Source organism: Vespula vulgaris, chromosome 7, assembly GCF_905475345.1.
Source record: "Vespula vulgaris chromosome 7, iyVesVulg1.1, whole genome shotgun sequence".
Lineage (NCBI taxonomy): Eukaryota > Metazoa > Arthropoda > Insecta > Hymenoptera > Vespidae > Vespula > Vespula vulgaris.
Window position 1 is genome coordinate 7,457,303 of NC_066592.1, and position 21,112 is coordinate 7,478,414.

The 21,112-nt window shown below is 27.9% G+C and overlaps 5 protein-coding genes across 12 annotated transcripts; 2 read left to right on the forward strand and 3 right to left on the reverse strand.

Moving 5' to 3' along the window:
- Window positions 1-36: 36 nt before the first annotated feature.
- On the forward strand, window positions 37-10,794 carry LOC127065006 (transient receptor potential channel pyrexia-like). 3 transcript variants are annotated; one of them, XM_050996783.1, is made up of 7 exons: window positions 37-983; window positions 7,317-7,470; window positions 7,553-7,845; window positions 7,939-8,121; window positions 8,213-8,498; window positions 8,571-8,948; window positions 9,026-10,794. In XM_050996783.1, exons 2-7 carry the CDS (start codon window positions 7,357-7,359, stop codon window positions 10,577-10,579), a joined length of 2,808 nt encoding a protein of 935 aa, XP_050852740.1. In that variant the 5' UTR covers window positions 37-983; window positions 7,317-7,356; the 3' UTR covers window positions 10,580-10,794. The 3 variants fall into 3 exon arrangements, with proteins under 3 accessions (XP_050852740.1, XP_050852739.1, XP_050852738.1); XM_050996782.1 differs by lacking the exon at window positions 37-983 and adding an exon at window positions 6,645-7,228; XM_050996781.1 differs by lacking the exon at window positions 37-983 and adding an exon at window positions 6,645-7,148.
- Window positions 2,466-4,890, reverse strand: LOC127065011 (aarF domain-containing kinase 1). The gene is made up of 2 exons (XM_050996796.1): window positions 4,386-4,890; window positions 2,466-4,300 (listed from the first exon to the last, which is right to left on the reverse strand). Exon 2 carries the CDS (start codon window positions 4,286-4,288, stop codon window positions 2,720-2,722), a length of 1,569 nt encoding a protein of 522 aa, XP_050852753.1. The 5' UTR covers window positions 4,289-4,300; window positions 4,386-4,890; the 3' UTR covers window positions 2,466-2,719.
- Window positions 5,113-11,629, reverse strand: LOC127065013 (ubiquinone biosynthesis monooxygenase COQ6, mitochondrial). The gene is made up of 7 exons (XM_050996803.1): window positions 11,415-11,629; window positions 11,071-11,261; window positions 10,691-10,930; window positions 6,096-6,266; window positions 5,707-6,017; window positions 5,325-5,607; window positions 5,113-5,245 (listed from the first exon to the last, which is right to left on the reverse strand). Exons 1-7 carry the CDS (start codon window positions 11,608-11,610, stop codon window positions 5,204-5,206), a joined length of 1,434 nt encoding a protein of 477 aa, XP_050852760.1. The 5' UTR covers window positions 11,611-11,629; the 3' UTR covers window positions 5,113-5,203.
- Window positions 11,630-12,150: 521 nt separating this feature from the next.
- On the forward strand, window positions 12,151-15,756 carry LOC127065009 (protein FAM161A). 6 transcript variants are annotated; one of them, XM_050996791.1, is made up of 10 exons: window positions 12,151-12,367; window positions 12,608-12,656; window positions 12,862-13,416; window positions 13,510-13,710; window positions 13,802-13,966; window positions 14,036-14,257; window positions 14,427-14,696; window positions 14,832-14,954; window positions 15,132-15,276; window positions 15,346-15,756. In XM_050996791.1, exons 3-10 carry the CDS (start codon window positions 12,872-12,874, stop codon window positions 15,742-15,744), a joined length of 2,070 nt encoding a protein of 689 aa, XP_050852748.1. In that variant the 5' UTR covers window positions 12,151-12,367; window positions 12,608-12,656; window positions 12,862-12,871; the 3' UTR covers window positions 15,745-15,756. The 6 variants fall into 6 exon arrangements, with proteins under 6 accessions (XP_050852748.1, XP_050852744.1, XP_050852747.1 ...); XM_050996787.1 differs by having other exon boundaries at window positions 12,608-13,416; XM_050996790.1 differs by having other exon boundaries at window positions 12,608-13,416; window positions 15,355-15,756.
- A 4-nt stretch (window positions 15,757-15,760) lies between these two features.
- Window positions 15,761-20,182, reverse strand: LOC127065016 (melanization protease 1-like). Its single transcript, XM_050996811.1, has 5 exons — window positions 19,777-20,182; window positions 18,690-18,868; window positions 17,363-17,648; window positions 16,963-17,231; window positions 15,761-16,744 (listed from the first exon to the last, which is right to left on the reverse strand). Exons 1-5 carry the CDS (start codon window positions 19,841-19,843, stop codon window positions 16,397-16,399), a joined length of 1,149 nt encoding a protein of 382 aa, XP_050852768.1. The 5' UTR covers window positions 19,844-20,182; the 3' UTR covers window positions 15,761-16,396.
- Window positions 20,183-21,112: the final 930 nt, after the last annotated feature.

Sequence of the window (21,112 nt, forward strand, 5' to 3'; positions counted from 1 at the left end):
AGAAATCTAAAGCTTATAAAGTATTGACGTAGCATGGTTCATAATGAATTATTTACAGATTTCTTTGGCTAAGAATAAATACACGAGAAAATTCATATAATTTTGTAAACTAAATAGAAATATTCCTCTGTAATTCATTAATAACAATGTCATATTTATATACATGAATACGTGCATATATTATTGAAATATCACGTTCATTTCAAGAAAGAACATTCGTGAATATTCGTTTACTATATAGGAACAGTAAACGAAATACGTGCGTACGTGCGTGCGTGCGTGCGCGCGCGCGCGCGCGTGTGTGTGTATGTGTGTGTGTGTGTGTGTGTGTGTGTGTGTGTGTACCATATGTACATACACAGTATATGATTCGAAGCTAGTAATATAATCGGAAAGAAGGTGATTATACACATATAAAAGAATCAATCGAAAATATAGAAAAAATATTAGATTATTATTATTATTATATTAAAGAATATTAAATACGAGATTTTATTTTCGAGAAAATTGAGATTGAAAATCCACTGAATGCGTATGCATTCATTATGGCTAATAATAAAATATGATTCACCGAGCGACGTATAATGTCATCATCGTGATAGATCAACGAAAATTGATTGTACTAATATAAATAACATCGGAAGAAATCATAGACCATTGTTTACGAACACTATAGACATTATCTTTGTCTTTTAATTAACCATACTTGTAATTATTATATGTGTATGTATGTAAACAGTAATTCCTTTAAGAACATATAAATAATTTTTATTCAGAAACTTTCATGATAAAAAATTATTTTCATTTATGTTATTATAAAAGTACTCTTTTGAAAATGACGATTCGATCAATAACGATTGCACCATTCTCTTTGCATTGTAGAAAGCATGCGCATTATTTAGAAAAGTAGAGGCTATGAAATTATCGATTTATGTATTTGTGTATATAAAGATGTATCTGTATGTGTACGTTTTGTAAAATAGGTATGTAGAAGATAAATAAATAAGATATATCGTATATAATACGTAGCATCATAGTCATATATTTTCTATGGTAAATTCACTAAACAAAAATTGGTTATAAAAAACCTTCATTCGATATTTATATATAACCTTTTAGTGCAATCGAAAAGAATGTTAATTTGAACTTGTAATACAAATCAATATTTTATAGAAAATAAAATATTTAAATTATTAATAGTTCATTTCAAACATAATCAAAAAATAAAATAAGAATAAAAAAATTTATTAAGGAATCACGATAGTTACCATTGTGTGAATTTCGTTTAATAATAGAATACATTTTACTTGAATTTCATTATTAATATTGAATTAATATATTAAATTAAATATTGAATTCCACAATAAATTCCATAATATTGTTCACAGGATATTCTAACATTTCAAAAATTAACTTAATTAATACTTTCTATAACAAATAAGTCAAAGAATAGAAAAATAAGTAATTAACAAAATAAATTTGTATTCAACTAAAATGAAATATAACAATCATTCATCAAAAATCAATACTTTCAATACATTATTTTAAAAAAATCAATACAAATAATTAAACAAAACAAACAAAACAAACAAATCAATATAGATGCTTAAAAATCACTGTACTGACAAAATCAATAAGAATGGTCATTCTAATAATACATTATTCTAATAATCAAAGTCCAAGTAACATTTCTTCTTTGTACCTTGAACTTTTACTTTGGAAAAACTATATTTTTCGTAGGTTAAGAACGGTAAAAATAACTCTCATAAAATTAAAATGTTAGGTAAAATAACATTTCTTATTTGGAAAATGACTAAAACTGTTTTTTATGGCTTACTTTTATAGCTATTTTAGTTAACCTCAATTTCTCCATATAACCTTAATCCCTCCATATAACGGTAAAAGAGACCCTTGCAGGTAGAATTACTATAGGTATCCTTCCTATAAAGTTACAACGACTTGGTGCAGGTACCTGACCGATTATGCTTTGTTTATTGTTCAACGTACACATACAGATACGCGTACGTTAAAAGTTTAAATATTTGAACAGTATATCGATTTACACTATAATGCTTCTATTTTTTTAGTTTTCGTTTTTATATGGAAATAGAAAATAAATCTTTCTTTATTTCTTTCATAGATAGTTATTTAAAATGTTTATTTTTTGCTAATTTTATTAATAAAATTTTAATATTAATCATTTGCTTATAGAATTTCTTTTTCTTCAAAAAACTGAAATGTAATATAATGTGATATATAAAATAATGTAATATATAAAAATATTTTTTATATATTATTTTTTACAAAGATATTAGTACATTATATATTTGTGCTGTTTACAAGGATTATATACAATATGTTTATATTAAATTCTTTTAATTCAATATAAATTATGTTTTTTGGTATTATTATATGGCATACAAATATAGAAATGTAATATTATAAATATGTATATTTATTATGTAAATTGATATATTTTTTATATTTAACATTTCAACAGTAACAAACTATACTATATATTTAATAACAATTGAAATATAAATTTCTGAAAACAAGAGAATAATATATGTATTTAACTAATATAGAAATATATGAATTTGAAAATTTCTTGATATTTTGAATTTTTTAATATTTAGAATTTCTTAATATTTTAAATTATTGAAAAAGTATAAAAAATCTATATATCATTTTCGAATACATTGTTTAATATTCAGTTTTATTAAAAAACATAAAAATCATTTGCCCAATATGATTCAATACTTTTGTTTATGTCAAAATGAAATAAACCTAAGTAGATATAATAAAATGATAACTTAATAAGAGCCCATTGCTCAAGAAGAGTTAATTCCCATCGCTTCCATTCACTTGTAGAAAATTTTAATTTTTCTCCATAAACTGAATGAATGCAATATTTCGACATTTCCATGAATGAAGACATTCGATTTTGTGTCTGTAATAAATGTTCAATTCCACGCATTAAATCATTAGTTTTAAGAATTAACAACATTTGTCTATTGACCCTTTGCAATACATCACTAATCTGTGGCAACAGATTAGGTATTTCTTGTTGAAAAAGTTCTTTTTCATGTTTATCATACTTTTTTTTCTGTACTCCTGACATTATAGTATCCCATGTTCTACCTGATACCATACATGATAGTAATCCATAAAGATCACCTACACCTAGATTCGTACAGTGATGTTGCATAGCAGCTTTATCTCCATTCAGTATTGCTAACCATAGCTTAGAATATTCCCATCGAAACTCATTGGAAAGAGTTGCATATAATCCATGATCTAATAGGATTATTTCAGCCTCTGAATTATTATTTCTAACAAGAATGTTTCCAGGATGAGGATCAGAATGTACAAATCCATTAATAAATATCATATGACTATATAAACGGCCCAATTTACTGCTAACTTCGTACGGATTTAATTTTTTGCTTCGTAGATATTGAAGATCATTAATTTGACCACCTTCTAAGAATTCCATAGTTAAAACACGTTGAGATGATAAATCCCAATATATCTTTGGTATTATTAACCAATGGTAATGAGAAAGAAGACTTTGTATCTTTTCTGCATTTCTTCCTTCTTGAGTGAAATCCAATTCTTGTGGTATATTTTTCTTACTTTCATCAACTAACCAATCAAATTTAAAGTCTGGAAAAATATAAGATGTAATTTTCACTAATGTAGACATAGTTTTTATGTCAACAAAAGCATTGGTTTTGACGGTACGGTGTTGGACTTTAACAGCAACCACAGTGCCATTTTTAAGTACAGCTTTATGAACTTGTGCAAGACTAGCAGTACCCAAGGGTATAGGATCGATGACTTCAAATATATCATATGGATCTTTTTTGAAATCTTCTTTTATCACTCTGAGAACGTCTTTAAATGATGATGGTGGTGCAGAACTGTGCAAAACACGCATTGTACTAACATATTCTTGTGGCAACAAATAATCCAATGCTCCAATATGCTGACCAACTTTTATATATACACCTTTATTGGCGCAACAAAGTTCAAGAAGACGTTCTGCTCCATATTTGTGTACTTTTGATTTTAATTCTAAATATTCTGGTGATGTACTTTTTAAACTGCTATCATAAAGTTCCCTTTTATAGTAATTACCTATTATAAAAACAGTAACAGCAGCACGCCCAAGACGTACAATACCGATTGATCCAATATCATATTCGTTAGCTCTTAAAGATGCGAAAGTGCCTACAGCTATTGCACCTATTGCAGCAGTTTTCAACAATTTTCGTAATATAATCATTGCCACAAAAATCTACGAAGATATAAAATAAGTATAAGATTAATATTTATTGATATAGATTATAGAAAGAATACATAGATTAATAGAAAAAACTAACCTTAAATCATGTCCTTAATATTTTAGAAAATATATAATTATATGTATTTTTGCTATATTCCGTAATTTTCAATAATTGTAAATAAAGATAAATTAACTCTTTTCTGATGATTTCATTATATTAATTTCATATCACATAACCTAAATGTCATTTATATCACGAACACGTTGTAATAAAAAGTCAATGAAACATCCATTATTTATTCATATTTACTTTGTTGAATTTAATCAATTCACTGTTATATTCTAAATAAAAATTATATTTATCGAATAATCAAGGGATAGAGAATCGATAAGTTAACTTTTCCAAAAATAAATTCTTGAAAACTTTCACTATTGACTGTAAGCATCTGAATTACTACTTTCACTTTTATAAAATTTTTAAATATTTTCAGTAATACTATATAAAAATTTCCATTCATTGCAGCTATTAATATTATATAACAGTCTATAAAAATCAAATAGTTATATAAGATCTAATGAATCATGATTTTATAAAAATAAATGATTTCTAACTTCTTAAATAATTTTGTATCTATAATGTAAAAAAAAATACTTCTGAATATTTTGTGAGTGAATTTTGAGTATCATCTAATAATATATAAACTAATAATTAATGTATATAAACAACACACACCCTTACTTATACAGAATGTTGTAATAAAATACAAAGTTATATTATACATAAAATATTATAGAATATTATATTTGAAAATATATCAAAATATTATATTAAGGTTTATATATTCTTCAAATAAAATAAACTATTCATTTCTCTGTTACAATGTTATTGTAATAATCAATATTTCTAAAAATTGATTAACATGTATTTTGGTTGGATGCATGCTGTATTAAAGTTTTCTGAAATATTCATTAAATTTCATTATTTTATAAAAAAACATTTTATGAATAAAACTTTATTATAATTTAAATATATTACCTTTAATATTGGTATGGCATTTGTTAATTGTAATCCTAAACTTCGTGCCAGAATAATAGGAGCTGCAGTTCCTTTGTACAATCGATGAAGAGCATCTATAGCTAGCATTGTAGGAATATTATGACGTTGACGTAAAGTCTCATATCTATTTAAGTATGTCATGTTACTAAGTACAGCACCATCTGTAACTGCTTCCGCAAGAACTTTTACTAAAACAATAATATCTCCAAAGCCTAAATTAACACCTTGACCAGCTAAAGGATGAACACGATGTGCTGCATCTCTGAAATATAATTAAAAAACTCCTTCAAAACTTATATTCAACAATTGAATATAATAGAAAGGATTGAATAATGATTTCTATATTTATTAATTTTAGTACCCAACTAAAACTGTTCCAAGTGTAACATATGATGCAGAATGTCCAAATCCCAATGGAAAAGCTGCTCTTGAACCTTCTATAATTTTTGATATTGATGGTGGTAACTGTCTTGATATTCCAGTTTGTAGAGATAACCCTTCGAGTAATTGATGTAAAGTTTTCATACCACTTTCTACAATACCATTTTTAGGATAGACTTTCCACAATGCATTATTTATATTATCAACAAATTCTTCCTCTGGCACTTTTAAAAGCTTTTTTGCTTCTTCAGTTGTAAGAGACCATACTAATGAACTGAGCGTATTTGTTAACTAAAATATTTGTAAGAATTTTTACATATTGTAAAATTATTTAAATTCGATTGAAATAAATTTATAGTAATGATGTACCGGAAGTAAAGCCAATGGTCCAGTTGGAAGGAATCTTTGCCAAGCTACAATATTTTCTGTTGGTTCACTTAATTGTAATGTAGCAACAATTCCCATTTGATCGTATTTCCATTGTATATATTGAACATTCATTGCTTGACGTATTTTAGAATTAACTCCATCTGCTCCTATCTGTCATTTTAATAAAAGTATATAATTACATATGCAATATATATATAAAAACTGCTACTAAGCTATTCTAAAAGGTGGGAGCAATATTATAGACTTTGTTCTACTATGTCTTGAAATAACTTCTTTAGTCCTATTCCACACACCAGCAAGCATACTTCAAGAGATTTTCTTGCTTTGAAAATATTAAAAAATTGCACATCAAAACTAGTAATGATTATATTAAAAAGTTTTTAAATATATATATACTTCTCATTTAAATATAACTATTATGTGAAGTGATTAAAATTTATATATTAAGATTAAAACAAATATCTATATTAGGAAAATTGGTAATATATAGTTAATATATTATAAACTCATATACATACATAAAATAAAAAATAAAAAATTTGTTACTGATCATGAAAAAAAAATAATAAGATAATTCTTAAATCAATTATGAAATCAATTAATGAAATTTGATTTTAGAAAATGAAATTTGACTTTACTTATAAAAAACTAATTATATTTGTAAAACAAACATTTAATATTTTACTGTATATCTATAACCTTTAATATTTTATTTAATATTTCATTTTTGAGCTAAGAAGAGAATGTGTGTTTATATGAGTATTTCCTCAAAGGATGTAGTTATCAGTTGTTATATATAGAAATATATTTCTTAAACATGATATCATTTTATATGGGCAGGATTTTCTGTTACGTTGACAGTAAAAAAGAATGGTGTATAAAAAGTTATATAAATTTATCTTTAGAGTTGGTGAACAGTGTTAGAACAGTGAACAGTGAGAGCTAAATATATGCCAGCTCTGTTTTATAAACATCAAGAGTATACGTGGACATTCTCTAAAGTATACAGAGAACAGGAATAGTTTCTAAGTGGTAATATACAAGAGCAATGTGAATAGAATAAAACATTTGTAGTTATTACTTACTTACTACAAAAAAGTATTAATATTTTAGTAATTACAATATTTTACATTTTATATACAAATTTTATATGAATTAATTTTAATTATGTGACATTGAAGTATTTAATTTATCTTTCAGTCATATTCAGATAAAAGTGAATGAAGAAATATATGTAACTATGTCTATCCTTAACAAAAAACTCTTTGAAAGACTGTCTCATCGTGGTGGTTCACAAGAGGAATCAAGAAGAAGTAATATAGACTCAACACCATCTATTATTGTCAATTATGAGGTCAAATAATAATTTAAATATTTTTACTATTTCGTTTATTAAATTTCAAGATTAAATTTTTTAAATATTATGTTATGTTTAGAACAATGAAGAAGATATATGGATGGATGAAATAGATAAAAAAAGTATCTCTTCTGAAGAAACATCAGAAGCTATAATGTGTCATATTCGTCAACGGCCAATGAATCAACAACAATTATGGACTAAAGAAGAAATCACTTTAGCACTATCTAATCTTCCAGCAGGAGAAGCAGCTTTTGCTACAATACCTACATTACATGGCAACATTTTAGAAAAAACATTAGAGGAATTACAAAATTTGCATCTTAGAGAACCACAAACAATTTACAGAAAGACATGTACTTTCACAAATGGGTATGCTTTAAAACAAATAATAGTTTTGCAAAATTGGTTTGGATTTAATTTAACTTAATTTTTACAATTCACATAATTTATGTTTTAAATTAGATGTGTAAAGAAAACTATTTTAGTATCCGAAAATAATATAGCAACAAGAGCAACACCTACAGAATTGTTAGTAAAGTGGCCAGAGACATGTCTTCTTGTTGCATGTTGGCTTGGTCATTTTGAAATAGTAAAAGTGCTATTAGAAAAGAATGTAAACATCTTTTGTAAAGATGAAAATGGAAGGTTTGTCATAAATTTATAATCCTATAATTTTTAATTTGGTGCATTTCAATTAAATATTGTAAAATACTGTAAATGAGTATTATAATTACAGAACTCCAGTACATTTAGCAGCTTGTGCTGCAATTGTAAAGATACTAGAAGAGTTATTATCATATGGAGCAGATCCTTGTGAATGGGATTTTAATAAAAAATGTACACCTTTACATTGTGCTGCTGCAGTTGGAAATGTTGCTTGCATAAAATCTTTAATAAAGGCAAAAGCAGATGTAAATGCTGGATTTCCAGGGAAAACTCCCCTTCACTATGCAGTATTAAGTAATGCGGTAGATAGTGCTGAAGTTCTGCTACAGGCAGGCGCGCATCCTAATAATCCACAAGTACTTAATAAGATGAAATATATGAAATTATTAATTTTAATGGTACAAAATGTAATTATTGCACTCAAATAGGTTTATACTGAAACACCATTGCATGTAGCAGCTAGTCTTGGATCTGTTCCTTGCATGAAACTTTTATTAAGTCATGGTGCTGATGTAAGAGTTCAGCTTGGCACTGCTAGATCAACACCACTTCATTTAGCAGCTGAAGAAGGTAGTGCAGAATGTACAAAATTGCTAGTGGATGCTGGTGCTTCATGTGAAGCTAAAAATTTTAAAGGCCAAACAGCAATGCATTTAGCTGCATTAGCTCAATCTTTAGAAACTTTGGAAGTACTTATTAATGCTGGTGCAAAAGCAAATGTCGAAGATATCGATGGAAGAACACCGTTACACGCGGCAGTAGCAAAATCATTAAGAGCGAATGAATTAGTGAAGACTTTAATACAGGTTTATATATATGAGAATATAGAAAATACTTAAGAATTATATCTACAATTTTAATTTCTTTTTTTTTTTTTTAATAGGCTGGAGCATCAGTTAATAAACCTGATAAATTCGGTTATACTCCATTGCATATAGCAGCATTAAATGAAAATTCATCTACAGTAATGATGTTACTATCAAAAGGTGCAGACATTACAGTCAGGACTAAAGGTGGTATTTCAGCATTAAGTTTTATTATTCGCAGAACACCAGATATCTTACCACGTTTTGTTACAAGATTGGATCAAGCTATATCCTTATATGATCATGAATTAGGAGATGTTGATTGTGAATTGAGATTAGATTTTAGACCCTTAGTACCAGGTGGAAAAGGAGAAACAGATTTAATGCTCTGTTTAATAGAAGTTGGTCAAGGTCATATTTTAAAGCACCCATTATGTGAAAGTTTTCTTTACTTGAAATGGTTAAGAATACGTAAATTTTTCCTAATTAGTTTAGTTTTCCATTCTATCTTTGTTATACTTTTTACAGGTTATATTGCTGTTACATATCTATGGAGTATTGATCATCTTAGTAAAATATTATTTTGGCCAATATTGAGTTATACATGTATACTTATCACTAAAGAATTGTTTCAAATTGCTCATGATGTATGTTCTTATGTTAAACGTTGGGAAAACTGGTTACAATGGTGTGTAATTTTAACATCATGTTTAGTTTTGATTAATCCAATTAATAATTGGCAACATCATATTGCAGCTTTAGGAATTTTATTAATCTGGATAGAATTAATGATAGTTGTGGGAAGATTTCCAATGTTTGGGCTTTACATTCAAATGTTTACTCAAGTGGCAATAAATTTTTTTAAATTTCTTGGAGCTTATATCTGTCTTATAATAGGATTCTCTTTGGGATTTTGCGTTTTACATAAAAATTATAAATCTTTTGCAAATCCATTAGTAGGTCTACTAAAAACGATTATAATGATGTCTGGGGAATTAGAATTTGAAGATGTATATTTTAATGACAATACTAAAGTTTTATATGCTGGTACATCACATTTGATGCTTTTAAGTTTTGTTATTTTAGTGACTGTAATTTTAACAAATCTAATGGTTGGTCTTGCTGTATCAGACATACAAGAATTAAGAAGATGTGCTGGACTTGATAGATTAGTACGCAGAGCAGAACTTGTATCATATTTAGAGGGAATGTTATTCTCTAAACTATTAGATTATGCACCAAAAAATATAATGAGAACATGTAGACGTGGAGCTATGCTTTTGCACCCTCCATATCATTGTGCAATTCAGATTCGTCCAAATGATCCAAGAGAAAAACGTTTACCTAGGGACTTAGTAAAAGCTATATATCGTTTAGTATGTGAGCGGAAAGTTCGAAATACAACTGGTAGGAGTACATTTATGCAAAGTGTAAGTGTATTAGAATCTGATTATATAAAATTAAATCGACTTCATAGTACTAACTCATCGATTGAATATAATCAACAGCAACTAAATGAATTAGTAACTGAATTAAAAAGATGTTCATATAACATTACAACACATTTAGATAGTATCAAAAATAGAGTAGAAAATATTGCTAAAGAATTAGATGTGCCAATAACTTGTTAAATAATATAATAAAATTATGATAAAATTTATTTTTTATATCAATTACTTTCAATAAACTAACTAAAAAAATAAGAAACTAAAAAAATGCATTTAAATATATCTATCACTTACCAATAATTTTGTTTTATATTGTTTTCCATTTTCTAGTTGTATTTTAACATTTTCTCCTATTATCTCTGGCAACATTAAATTTGTAACTTTTGCATTATAGACAACATTAACATTTGATTTTTCACATAATTGTGTATTTACTGCATGGAGAAGTAAGTCATTTTCTACTATGTACGCCAGCTCTTTAGATAAATAATCCTCATTAAAAGTTATCATAGCATCAGAACATGCATCCCATACCTACTGATGATATTATACATTACATAAGATTTATATGTAAACATTATATTTTAGATTAAATAAAATGATTATAAAAAGATATACAAAAAAAATTTCCTAATAAGCACATTACCTAACTAGGAAAGGAAATATAGTAGTACCTGCATCATTTTCACAGAGCAACATCTTACAGCTTCTATATGTTGCCATGCTCCTATGCTGGATAACAAAGTACGAGTTTGTTGATTTAAAGCAACTACACGATTTGAATACTGCTCTTGTGGTACATATTCATGTTTATTTCCACCTTCTAGTAGCAATACTCTTTTTGATTCTAGCCATCTATTATTAGCTTTAAGTATGATTTATATCATTATTATGGATGATACAAGTTATTTTAGATAAAATTATTTTTTGATATACATATAATGAATTTTTTATAGTCATCTTCCTATTCTAAAAATATAATGTCTATCAATTAATACAAATGAAAAATACAACTAACCTATCGCACAAGCCAATGTTGTTCCTACCATACCACCTCCTGCAATAATAATATCATAACATTCTTCACTATTTTTGTCATCAGAATAATTTCTTCTTACACAGGTAATACTATTTGGTATAATACATTTACACTGTTGTGTAAATGAAATTAATAATCTACGATACGATGTCCCCGTTCTGACAAGAGTCGCCATTTTGCACAGTAGTCAGTGTGCTTTGTAAACAAATAATTGAATCGAGAATTCTTATTTTATCAATCATACATTTGAAAAATATTGATACATATATCAATTATATTTTACAACTTTGTTTTTAAGATTTTGTATTTTCATTTTCTTTTGATTTAAATTGAAAAAAAAAGAAAACTATTTAAATGATTTTGTATATTCATATATTTCTTTATTTCTTTATTTCTCGCGCCAAAACATTCCTTTTCAAAAAAGTTATTATGCTTACAAGAAACTTAAAGAAAATGAATTTATTGATCGATCAGCAATTTTCAAAGTATAAATATCTCAATAAGATAGTATATTGTATTAGAAAAACAAAATATAAAAGTAAAATTTTACTAATTGTAAATGATATTGTATTAGAAAAACAAAATATAAAAATAAAGTTTTGCTAATTGTAAGTGATATGACTTGAGTTATATATTTTAAAATAAATTAGGACATTCGAATGGTTGTCATCGCGACGATAGTAAGTACAACAAAGGGAAAAGAAAATAGTAAATGTCGATGAAAATCGTGAAGAATGTTTTGAGAGAAGATAATGATTATAAATAAATATTTAGATTGAATTCTCGCATTGCTTTTTTATGATTCTGTTTCTCGGAAGTTATAAGTTTAGAAATGCATTTCGATTTCACCATGGCGACGAATACATCGATGAGGTTACCATTGATCTTCCAAATGCAAATAGATAGAATATATACTATGGAACAAGAGCAAGGTATGTATAAAACTATTTCAATTATTATTTTTTATTATTGAAATTAATCGAATTTGTGTATATATTTGTATTACAAGATCCATTAAAAAGGTTCTTTAATAATTTAATTAACATATAATTAACGTATAATAATTAACGTATAATAATTTACGTATAATATTATCTTTGTCATACAGAATCATAAAACAAAACTTTAATATATTTACAAGAGTCTAAAAAAATACATTTTTTTAATTACAGGAGATCGAAATAAAATTTGTTAATGTGTACGTCCTACATCTTTGATATTGTACGTATGATTAAGTTGTAATAAAACGATCTAATCAACATTTCTTTTTAGATTTCGAACTATGTTATAATAGTGACAATAACGGATTGTTAATCTTATTATTACGATTTTAATATTTTCGTTTAGTAACGAAATTAAACATATTTTGACTTTTCATTTTGATTATGTCAGTATTTAACTATTTATTTAAAATACTAAATCGTAGGAGCAAGAATATGGCAGAGCATAGAGGAACATCGTTCTATAATTCTTGCGTGAAAGTACCCATAGATCCATGTAGTAGACAACCGACTCCTTCTTACGAACGTCCACGATCTATCAAAAGCGAAAAACAAAGTGTTACGGACAAAGGAAGAAAAATAAATTTTGCTGCGAATGATTTGCCAAAAACAGAGTCGGAATTGTCGAGTCCTCGAGAAAATTTAGAAGGTTTCCTTGAATTTTTGGAGAGTATACCAGATTACAAACAAATACATCACCTGTCTAACGAACAGTTTCGACAAAAGGTAGAATATCTGAAAAGGAAACAACGACTTTATTTGAAGAATTTAAAAAATATCTTCGACGAACCTGAGAAAGATACGACAAGAATTTCATCGAGAAGTAATGGTAATACGAAAATTATGCAAGATGATTTCAACGAATTAAGATTGAATGGTAAAAAATGTTATATCGAGGAATCGAGAACGAACAGTCCTATACTTTATCCATCCGGTAATTTTTCTGGACTTATGGAAGATCAAGATCTTCTGACATATAGGTATGAAAAATTATAATGTCGGATTTTATTCAATTTCAAATTAGTCATTGTCGTGACGAATATATCAATTTTCTCTTTTCCTCTTTATAATAGATTTAAGGATAAAGAAGCCAAAAGTATACGTAACAAAGAAATACATACTGCCAATAAAGGCTGGAGTACATGGAGTGAATCAAAAAGCAATGAAAGTTTAAATAGCGATTCGGAAGATAGCGAGGAGACAAAGAGTCTGCCAGCTAGTGGTTCAAAGGAATGGCATCCGACTGTGCCTAAACCGTTTAGCTTCACTCTTAGGTATAACATTCTTACTCGAAATGTACCTGTTTTGTATTTGGGAAAAAGGAAATTGAAATAAGAATGGCATAGGACTAAATTATTATTTCAGAGAAGAAGCGGAAAAGTATATGACATTGACGGAAATGGAAGCGAATGAAGATTCAAAGAAGGAAAGCAATAAGAAAGGTCCTTCTAAGAAACGTCGCGTCAGACCAATTCCTCTTACCTCTAAAATACCACTTTATGACAAATTACTTGCAGAAAAAGAAGAAAGGTACGTTTTATTGTAATATTATAATAAGTAAATAATTTATTTCCTGTTTTTATATCTTATATAACAAAGAAGTCGCATAGTCCGCGAAGAGAGTGCATTGAACTTATTGTCTCAAGTGCGTCCTTTCAAGCTCGAATGTGACCGAAGAGCGTGGAGATCTTTAACACGATCAAGTCCAGATATATGTGGCAAAAAATCTCGCTCAACTTCAAGATTCAAGGCAAAACCTGTACCTAAAAACCTGTTCGGTACAGAGGTGTATGACCGAATGCTTGAAGATGAATATTATAGGTTAATATTTTATTTTATTTTATTATAATATATTTATTAACATTTTATTGTTCGATTTAAATGCGATTAAAACAATTGATTTATTATTAAGTAATATAATTTCTACTTCATTTAGGAAATTATTATACAAATGAACGAATCATCGAACTTATTAGCACTTTTTTTTCAGAGAATTAACAAAAAAAGTGAGGGCATCCGAATTAATGAGATCTTCCTCATTGCCACCTTCCATGGCGAGACGAGAGCGTGTCAAATCTGCATGTGCTCATTTACAAAATTTTTCTAATGATTCGACAAGGGAAACGATTGTTCAAAGTAGAGAATCTTCGCGACTATCAAATCTTACAACAATGACATCAGAGAGATCCAGATCTGCATTGACTAATTTACCAACACGAGGCAACAACTTAGCAGCTGTTCTTAGATGTCAAGCGTCACGGTATTTTATTTTTTAAAAATTGATTCACGATTTTTTAGGCATTGATTTTGTATAAATTATTAATAAACGAAGCATATCAATTTCAATCGAATAATTCAAGTCAGTAGGATTAACATTATGTTTTTGTTATTTTAGAGAAAAGTTAGAACGAGAGATAAGAGAACGAATGGAAGAGAAACGTCGGGAGCAAGCTGTTAAATTAAAAGAAAATCTTATTGGTCGTAAACCCGCGTGGAGAGCACTGAGATCTGCAGCGAGGTATCAAAGTTTGCTGCATTGAAAGTTCTTTCAAACGAATTTCTATGGATATTTTATTGTAAAAATTTGGAAAAACTAAACGTTCTTATATCTACACAAGTAGATTTGGTTTGCCGTTGAAAGGATATAGAAGTTAACGTTAAACTTATAAGATAAAATAATATTTAAAAAATGTAGGCACGATCACGAAAGAGATTTGGATATTCGAACATCCTTGCGTCGTAACGAAGCTCGAGAACAAGCGGAACGTCATCGCCTTCAAATGGAAATGATGTTGGATCGTGTAACACAGATACCAACTCTTTTCGAACGACATTCTCAGGTAAAGACATAACGATAATTCATTAGGAATAAAATATTAAAAATATTCGAAACCGGTAAGTTTATTTAGAGTTTCCAGTCTTTGTCAAAGCTGCAGTCAAAAAATTATGCAACGAATATGCAAAGAAAGAAACACAAGAGGATACCAAAAAGAGATAATTCCAGTGGCACAGATTCGTACGTAAGTTATTGCAGTAATTCAAGGCCAAATTCGGGATCGCTTACTAGTTCCTCTACTATCCTGGCATCTTCGAGTCAATCATCGAAGTCGTCGGAATCCAAAGAATCTGAAAAATCACTCGAAAAATCTGAAAATTCTGGTCCTAAGAAAAAAGGAGATCGCGGACCACTTAAAGTATCTATCAAAGAAACGGCAGAGTTAATTGAAGATAAATTATCTAGCGAACATTACAGCGAGGATCGCGATGAAGATATATTACGAAGTGATCATGATATTCCGGAAAAATAAATATATGAGATAACGATTTAATAATTACTTTACATTTATTAGTAAATAAAAATGTTTTATAAGATAAGCGTAATAGTAATAGATAAATGCATTTATTATGGCTATTTACTTTATGTAATCCTTATTTAGATGCAACAAGATCAGTCGTAGTTATTTTTTTATATAAAACAGAAAAAACGAATTTCGTTTTAATTTTTGCATTCATTATGTAATCCGATCGTCTTTATCCTACAAACTGTAATTTATTACAATACATGCAATAAATAATGAACTACGTTTCATACATTTCTAATGATATAGATATACATAGAAACTAAATTTGTATACACTATAAAAAATAAATATGTTTAAATATTAATGTTTGTATGAAGTGTTAATGTATCAAACAATACGTCGAAGTAAATGCGTAGGCATTGTAATTAAAATATTTTTTTTTCTTTTTCTTTCTTTTTTTTTTTTTTTTGGAGGGACAAAGACATATGTTCTTCATATAGATATATATTTCTCGGTACGAGATTTATAAATTGAATAGAAAATTAAAAATAATTAATTAAATAGGAATAATTTCTTCTAATTTACTGTAACAATACCAGTGTTACCACTACAAAAAAAATTTAATAAAAAAGTACAAAATGATATGCAACAGATTAAATTAATCCCTTAGAGTATTTAAAATCCAATCCATGTAATATCGAACATTAGTATATACGCCTGGGAAACCTTCTGTACCGCAGTTTCTTAATCCGAAACTGACAATTCCATATTGAATGAATCGAGCGTTATTGTTATATAATCCAGGCGCTTGAAGAGGTCCACCACTATCTCCGAGACAAGAATCCATATTTCTTTTTCCACCAGCGCATAATTGCTTATACCAAATTTCAGCTTTACTCTTATAAACCTCTTTGCATTCTTCAGTGGCTACCGGTGTCAGACCAACCTGCAATAGATCTTTACTTCGTGTGCCAAGTTCTGTTGCACCCCAGCCTGTGACGATGAACTTTTGATCGAAAAAAAAAAAAGAAAAAGAAAAATATATCATTAAATTAATCACGAAACGTTTACTCAATTAACGTTTTACTCATTAATTTTAAACTATTTAGATCTTTCTAATGTAAATCAGCTATGAAGTTGATTAACTTTATGACGCCAAGTACCATATCAAAGTACAATATAAATGTATTAAAAATTATAATAACAACTTAGGTATTATTTTACCTTTCTCGGAGGTGTTATAGAACTTTTGATTGGTAAACAGATCGGTTTAACATTTCTAGGTCTGAAATCAGCATCGCCGTTCAATCGTATCAGGGCGATATCATTTTGAAGTTTCGTTTTCGTGTATCCCGGATGAACGTATGTATTTTCAATATCATAATCTTGATACCTTTCCGCACAAGCAACTTCGATCCCACTTTCATCTTTATCACAGTCACGTTCCGTACTAAGGTCATGTTCCCCTATCCTCACGCCTATCAGTTTTAATTCTAGAAAAATATCGAATAAATCCTTAAAACTATAGTCATAAAAAATAAATTCTTCGTAATAATCTAATATACTTTATAGATTACGATTGAGTATATCATAATAATAGCGATTATTAAAATAAGGATTTTACCATCAGGTAAAGAGCTAACACAATGGCCAGCTGTAAGGATATATCGTTTAGTAATCAAGGAACCACCGCATCGAAATTCCGGATTTGATCTCCCTGTGGAATAAGCTAGAAGAGCCATCCACGGATAATCAAAGACACCAGTTTTGTCGCCACCAATGATTTTACTTTTAGTTAAAGGACCACAAATATCATGGTTTAAGATTCGTAAATTTGGATGGTTCGATACATCTGGAAGATCGGAAACATCTAGGAGATCAACTGGATTTGTGGAAGTATCTGTTAGAACCTAAAACGGAGTTTATAACATTTATACGTGGTTTTTATTTTATCGATCGTCTTTAAATAAGTTAGATCGCTGATAAATTAGATATTAGAAAAAATATTGTGAATTAGATATTTTTTAAACAGAATATAGAACTAGTTAGATCTTCATATTTAAATTTTTATTTCTACGATATTCGATATTTCTTTTATTTTTAAAGAACATCTAATGTCTTAAACAAAGAAGATGGTAACGAGGTAATCTCGTAGATATCATGATTAAGCATATGAAACGCGTACTGCGCACGTGACTGGTTAGATGATGGATTAAAGTAGTCTATTGGTCGTTCATGGTCGCATTAAGATCTTATGATAGTTTCACGGAATGTTGTTACAAATAGACTCTGATTTTTAGTCGAGGAAATTTCCGGTAGAAAGTGATACGTCATAAGGAAAGTGATACGTTGTACGGAAATTGTATGTAACTATAAGAGAAACAGTCATTATCGTAACTAAAATATCTAACAATCATAAAAGGAAATGTTTCCTTGATTCATCAAATAATCGTATCTCTTCTCGCAGTAATATCTCATGACTTCCTCAATGAATCTTCAAGGAAATTGAGGATAAAGAAATACTGTTAATTGAGGAACTTCCTTGTATCATAATAAAACATTTCATATTATTTACTTCGTAGAAAAGAAAACAAAAATATCAATCCTTGTAAAGTTTTATCTTATTTCGGTAAAATTAAATTTGCAAAAATTTGCCAATATATATATATATATATATATGACATACATATATACACGTAATATATACATATACATACATACTTATAAAATATATGTTGACCAGTATAATGAATCTTCCGAAAATAATTAAAATTTTCATTAAACTTGCATTTTTTGAAAATAAGAATTTCATTTTACTTAGTTGTTAAAAAATAAGATTTTTATTTTTACAATTGCAATTTTAGTTCGGCAATAAAATTTCGAAAATTTCAAAAAGATTCAAAGAAATTTGAATAAAATTTCATTTATTTGAGTAAATAATATAAACTTACTTGATCAGCACAGCAAATTTTTGGAATCGTACCCTCGAAACCACATTGCGATGCTCTTAGAAATTCTTGAATTTCTTGTGTCAAAGGCTTTTGATTTATTAGAATATTAACAATTTGTGTACAATTCTTTATGTTAATACAAATACCATTGTTTTTCGTAGGCGTTACACATCTTTCCTCTGCAAGGAAAAAAAAAAAAAAACAAACAATGAAAGTATACTTATCGTGTATCTTTAAATAAATTTTACATAATTTATTGAAAAAAAAATAAATAAAGAAAATATAATTTCTTAGTTCTCACTATTTCTTGGAATGAAAAGAGCTGATATTCTCTGATGTATGTAGATAAAAAATTTATAAAGATTAATTTTTCTATCAATAGATGGAATACGATCGATATCAAAACAAACGAGTTTTACAGCGAGTACGAGTTTGTTATGTACGTTTTTTTATATAAGATTTTGTACGATCTTCCTACGATTTAGAATTGATATATTATACGAATGGCTCTTAATACAACGATCAATTTACCAAATAATTTATACAAGAATGTCTTATAAATTGCTTCCTGAATCTTTTTTTTCCCTTCTTAAAAACTATAAAGAATTTTTCTTTCTCACGATTTGTTTTCTCTAACTAACACAAAACATTGTATAATCGATAGTGTATAAAATTGATAAAAGATTGTTAAATTAAACATAACCTTCATGCTTTGATTTTTCGCGCGTGAAAAAAAAAGAAGCATGAAAAATAAGAAAATTAGTTATTAAGACTGATGATTTTCTAACTAATGATAATAATTATTCTAATACAATTGGAGAACAATGTTTCTAAGAAAAATATTAGCAAGAAACAATGCGCAACAAATTTATTTCGAAATATAACCTTTTTCACGCTTGATAATATATTACCTTCATATTGAAAATTAAATAATTATCTTCGTATAAAATATTCCATTGTATAAAAGATAAAGAAAACGAACAAGTATTAACGAATCGTCGAGATATCTTTATTTTTCCGTAATTCATAAATTTATTGCGAGAACGAGGAAAAATATAAACGGATAATAGATAAATCTGATACTCACGTGCATTCGTGTTCTTGAAAAATAGCACTAATGCTGCGATGTACAAAGCATGTACTATCGTATTCATCGTTTTGGCCTTTGACTTCCTTCAATCGTCGATCAATTCACTTTAAACTTCTATTTATTTTTCTCTATCTTTATCTTTTCAAGTAAGAATTAAAGAAAATGTGAAAGAGCAACGGAATATGGAAAAGGGTTATCTCTACAGCACGTCGTCGTATTGCGAACTGAACGTATAATTGATATTGACGAATATTTATATTATATTTCTCAACGAGGGATGAAAACAATCTACTCAGTTTCTTTGTATCTAACTCTGTTTATACTCTTCGCGAACGAGACAACGTTTCTTCCGAGAGAGATAAACCTTCCTCGACAGTCAGCAATCGACTAACTACTGCCGATTGACGCTCCTATACCATTACTCCATCGCTTGCTTTGTGAATTGGTCCTTGAGTCTTTTTGAAAGAGTGGGGGATCCTTTTAGCGCGTCGTTGAAATATTGACAAAAATTCTTTGACATTGACCTATTCGATAAGACTTTTCGTGTACACACACATAAATACACATATTTTTTCTTTCACATATTTTAATCTGTTTCATAACATTGTCTAATACGAAAAAAAAAATAATCTTTGAAAATATCCATTAAAAGTTCTTAAAATTCTCGAATCGATAACGATTTTTGCGCCCCCTAATAGTTCTAGGTACTAATTATATATCATTAGTTTCAGTTTAATATGGAAGTAAATATGTTTGAAGTTTATAAATCGATAAATACTCATGCGGTATGAGGAAAGTCTTGATATGTTATTTAAAATCATTAAGGAAATGCTAATATCGTAGATACGGTATAATTCCTATTAAATTCTCTTCCGATTAACCGTTATGTATATTTCTTGTTATTGAGATGACCGTACAAGTGATACTAACAGTCGTCTGTGAAGAACACTATGGTATGTATATATGTGTGTATGTCTCTTATTTATTTATTTATATATATATATATATGATATAAACAACATATATACGTCAATGTGACACAAATTTGTACGCAATGATATAGCAAGATCGACGGAAAAAAGCAGATAAGAAAATTCGATATGTTACGAGTTTAATGATCTAAGTAAATTTAAAATAAATTTTCACAGGATACTCTTTTTTTTTAGGCGTTAATAAAAAGCCTTGGAATCATTATTATTCAGATAATTACTTATTTCAAACATTCATAATTTAATAAAAAAAACACACTGAAAATTAATCTTTATTTCGATAAAAACATTTTAGGTTAGAATTGATGGGGATTTCCAGAATATCCATCATAAATCATTTTATC

Coding starts and splice junctions, on each gene's coding strand:
- LOC127065011 (XM_050996796.1), bottom strand. CDS start 4,288: ATGATTATATTACGAAAATTGTTGAAAACTGCTGCAATAGGTGCAATA.
- LOC127065006 (XM_050996783.1), top strand. CDS start 7,357: ATGTCTATCCTTAACAAAAAACTCTTTGAAAGACTGTCTCATCGTGGT. Junction 8,499..8,570: donor CGCATCCTAATAATCCACAA/GTACTTAATAAG, acceptor GCACTCAAATAG/GTTTATACTGAAACACCATT. Junction 8,949..9,025: donor TAGTGAAGACTTTAATACAG/GTTTATATATAT, acceptor TTTTTTTAATAG/GCTGGAGCATCAGTTAATAA.
- LOC127065013 (XM_050996803.1), bottom strand. CDS start 11,610: ATGGCGACTCTTGTCAGAACGGGGACATCGTATCGTAGATTATTAATT. Junction 6,267..10,690: donor AATATAAAACAAAATTATTG/GTAAGTGATAGA, acceptor TTAAAATGACAG/ATAGGAGCAGATGGAGTTAA. Junction 5,608..5,706: donor CTTGGAACAGTTTTAGTTGG/GTACTAAAATTA, acceptor ATTATATTTCAG/AGATGCAGCACATCGTGTTC.
- LOC127065009 (XM_050996787.1), top strand. CDS start 12,821: ATGTCAGTATTTAACTATTTATTTAAAATACTAAATCGTAGGAGCAAG. Junction 13,967..14,035: donor CTTGCAGAAAAAGAAGAAAG/GTACGTTTTATT, acceptor TATATAACAAAG/AAGTCGCATAGTCCGCGAAG. Junction 14,258..14,426: donor CTTGAAGATGAATATTATAG/GTTAATATTTTA, acceptor CTTTTTTTTCAG/AGAATTAACAAAAAAAGTGA.
- LOC127065016 (XM_050996811.1), bottom strand. CDS start 19,843: ATGAATACGATAGTACATGCTTTGTACATCGCAGCATTAGTGCTATTT. Junction 18,869..19,776: donor TTTCAAGAACACGAATGCAC/GTGAGTATCAGA, acceptor TTTTCCTTGCAG/AGGAAAGATGTGTAACGCCT. Junction 17,232..17,362: donor TGTTAGCTCTTTACCTGATG/GTAAAATCCTTA, acceptor ATATTTTTCTAG/AATTAAAACTGATAGGCGTG.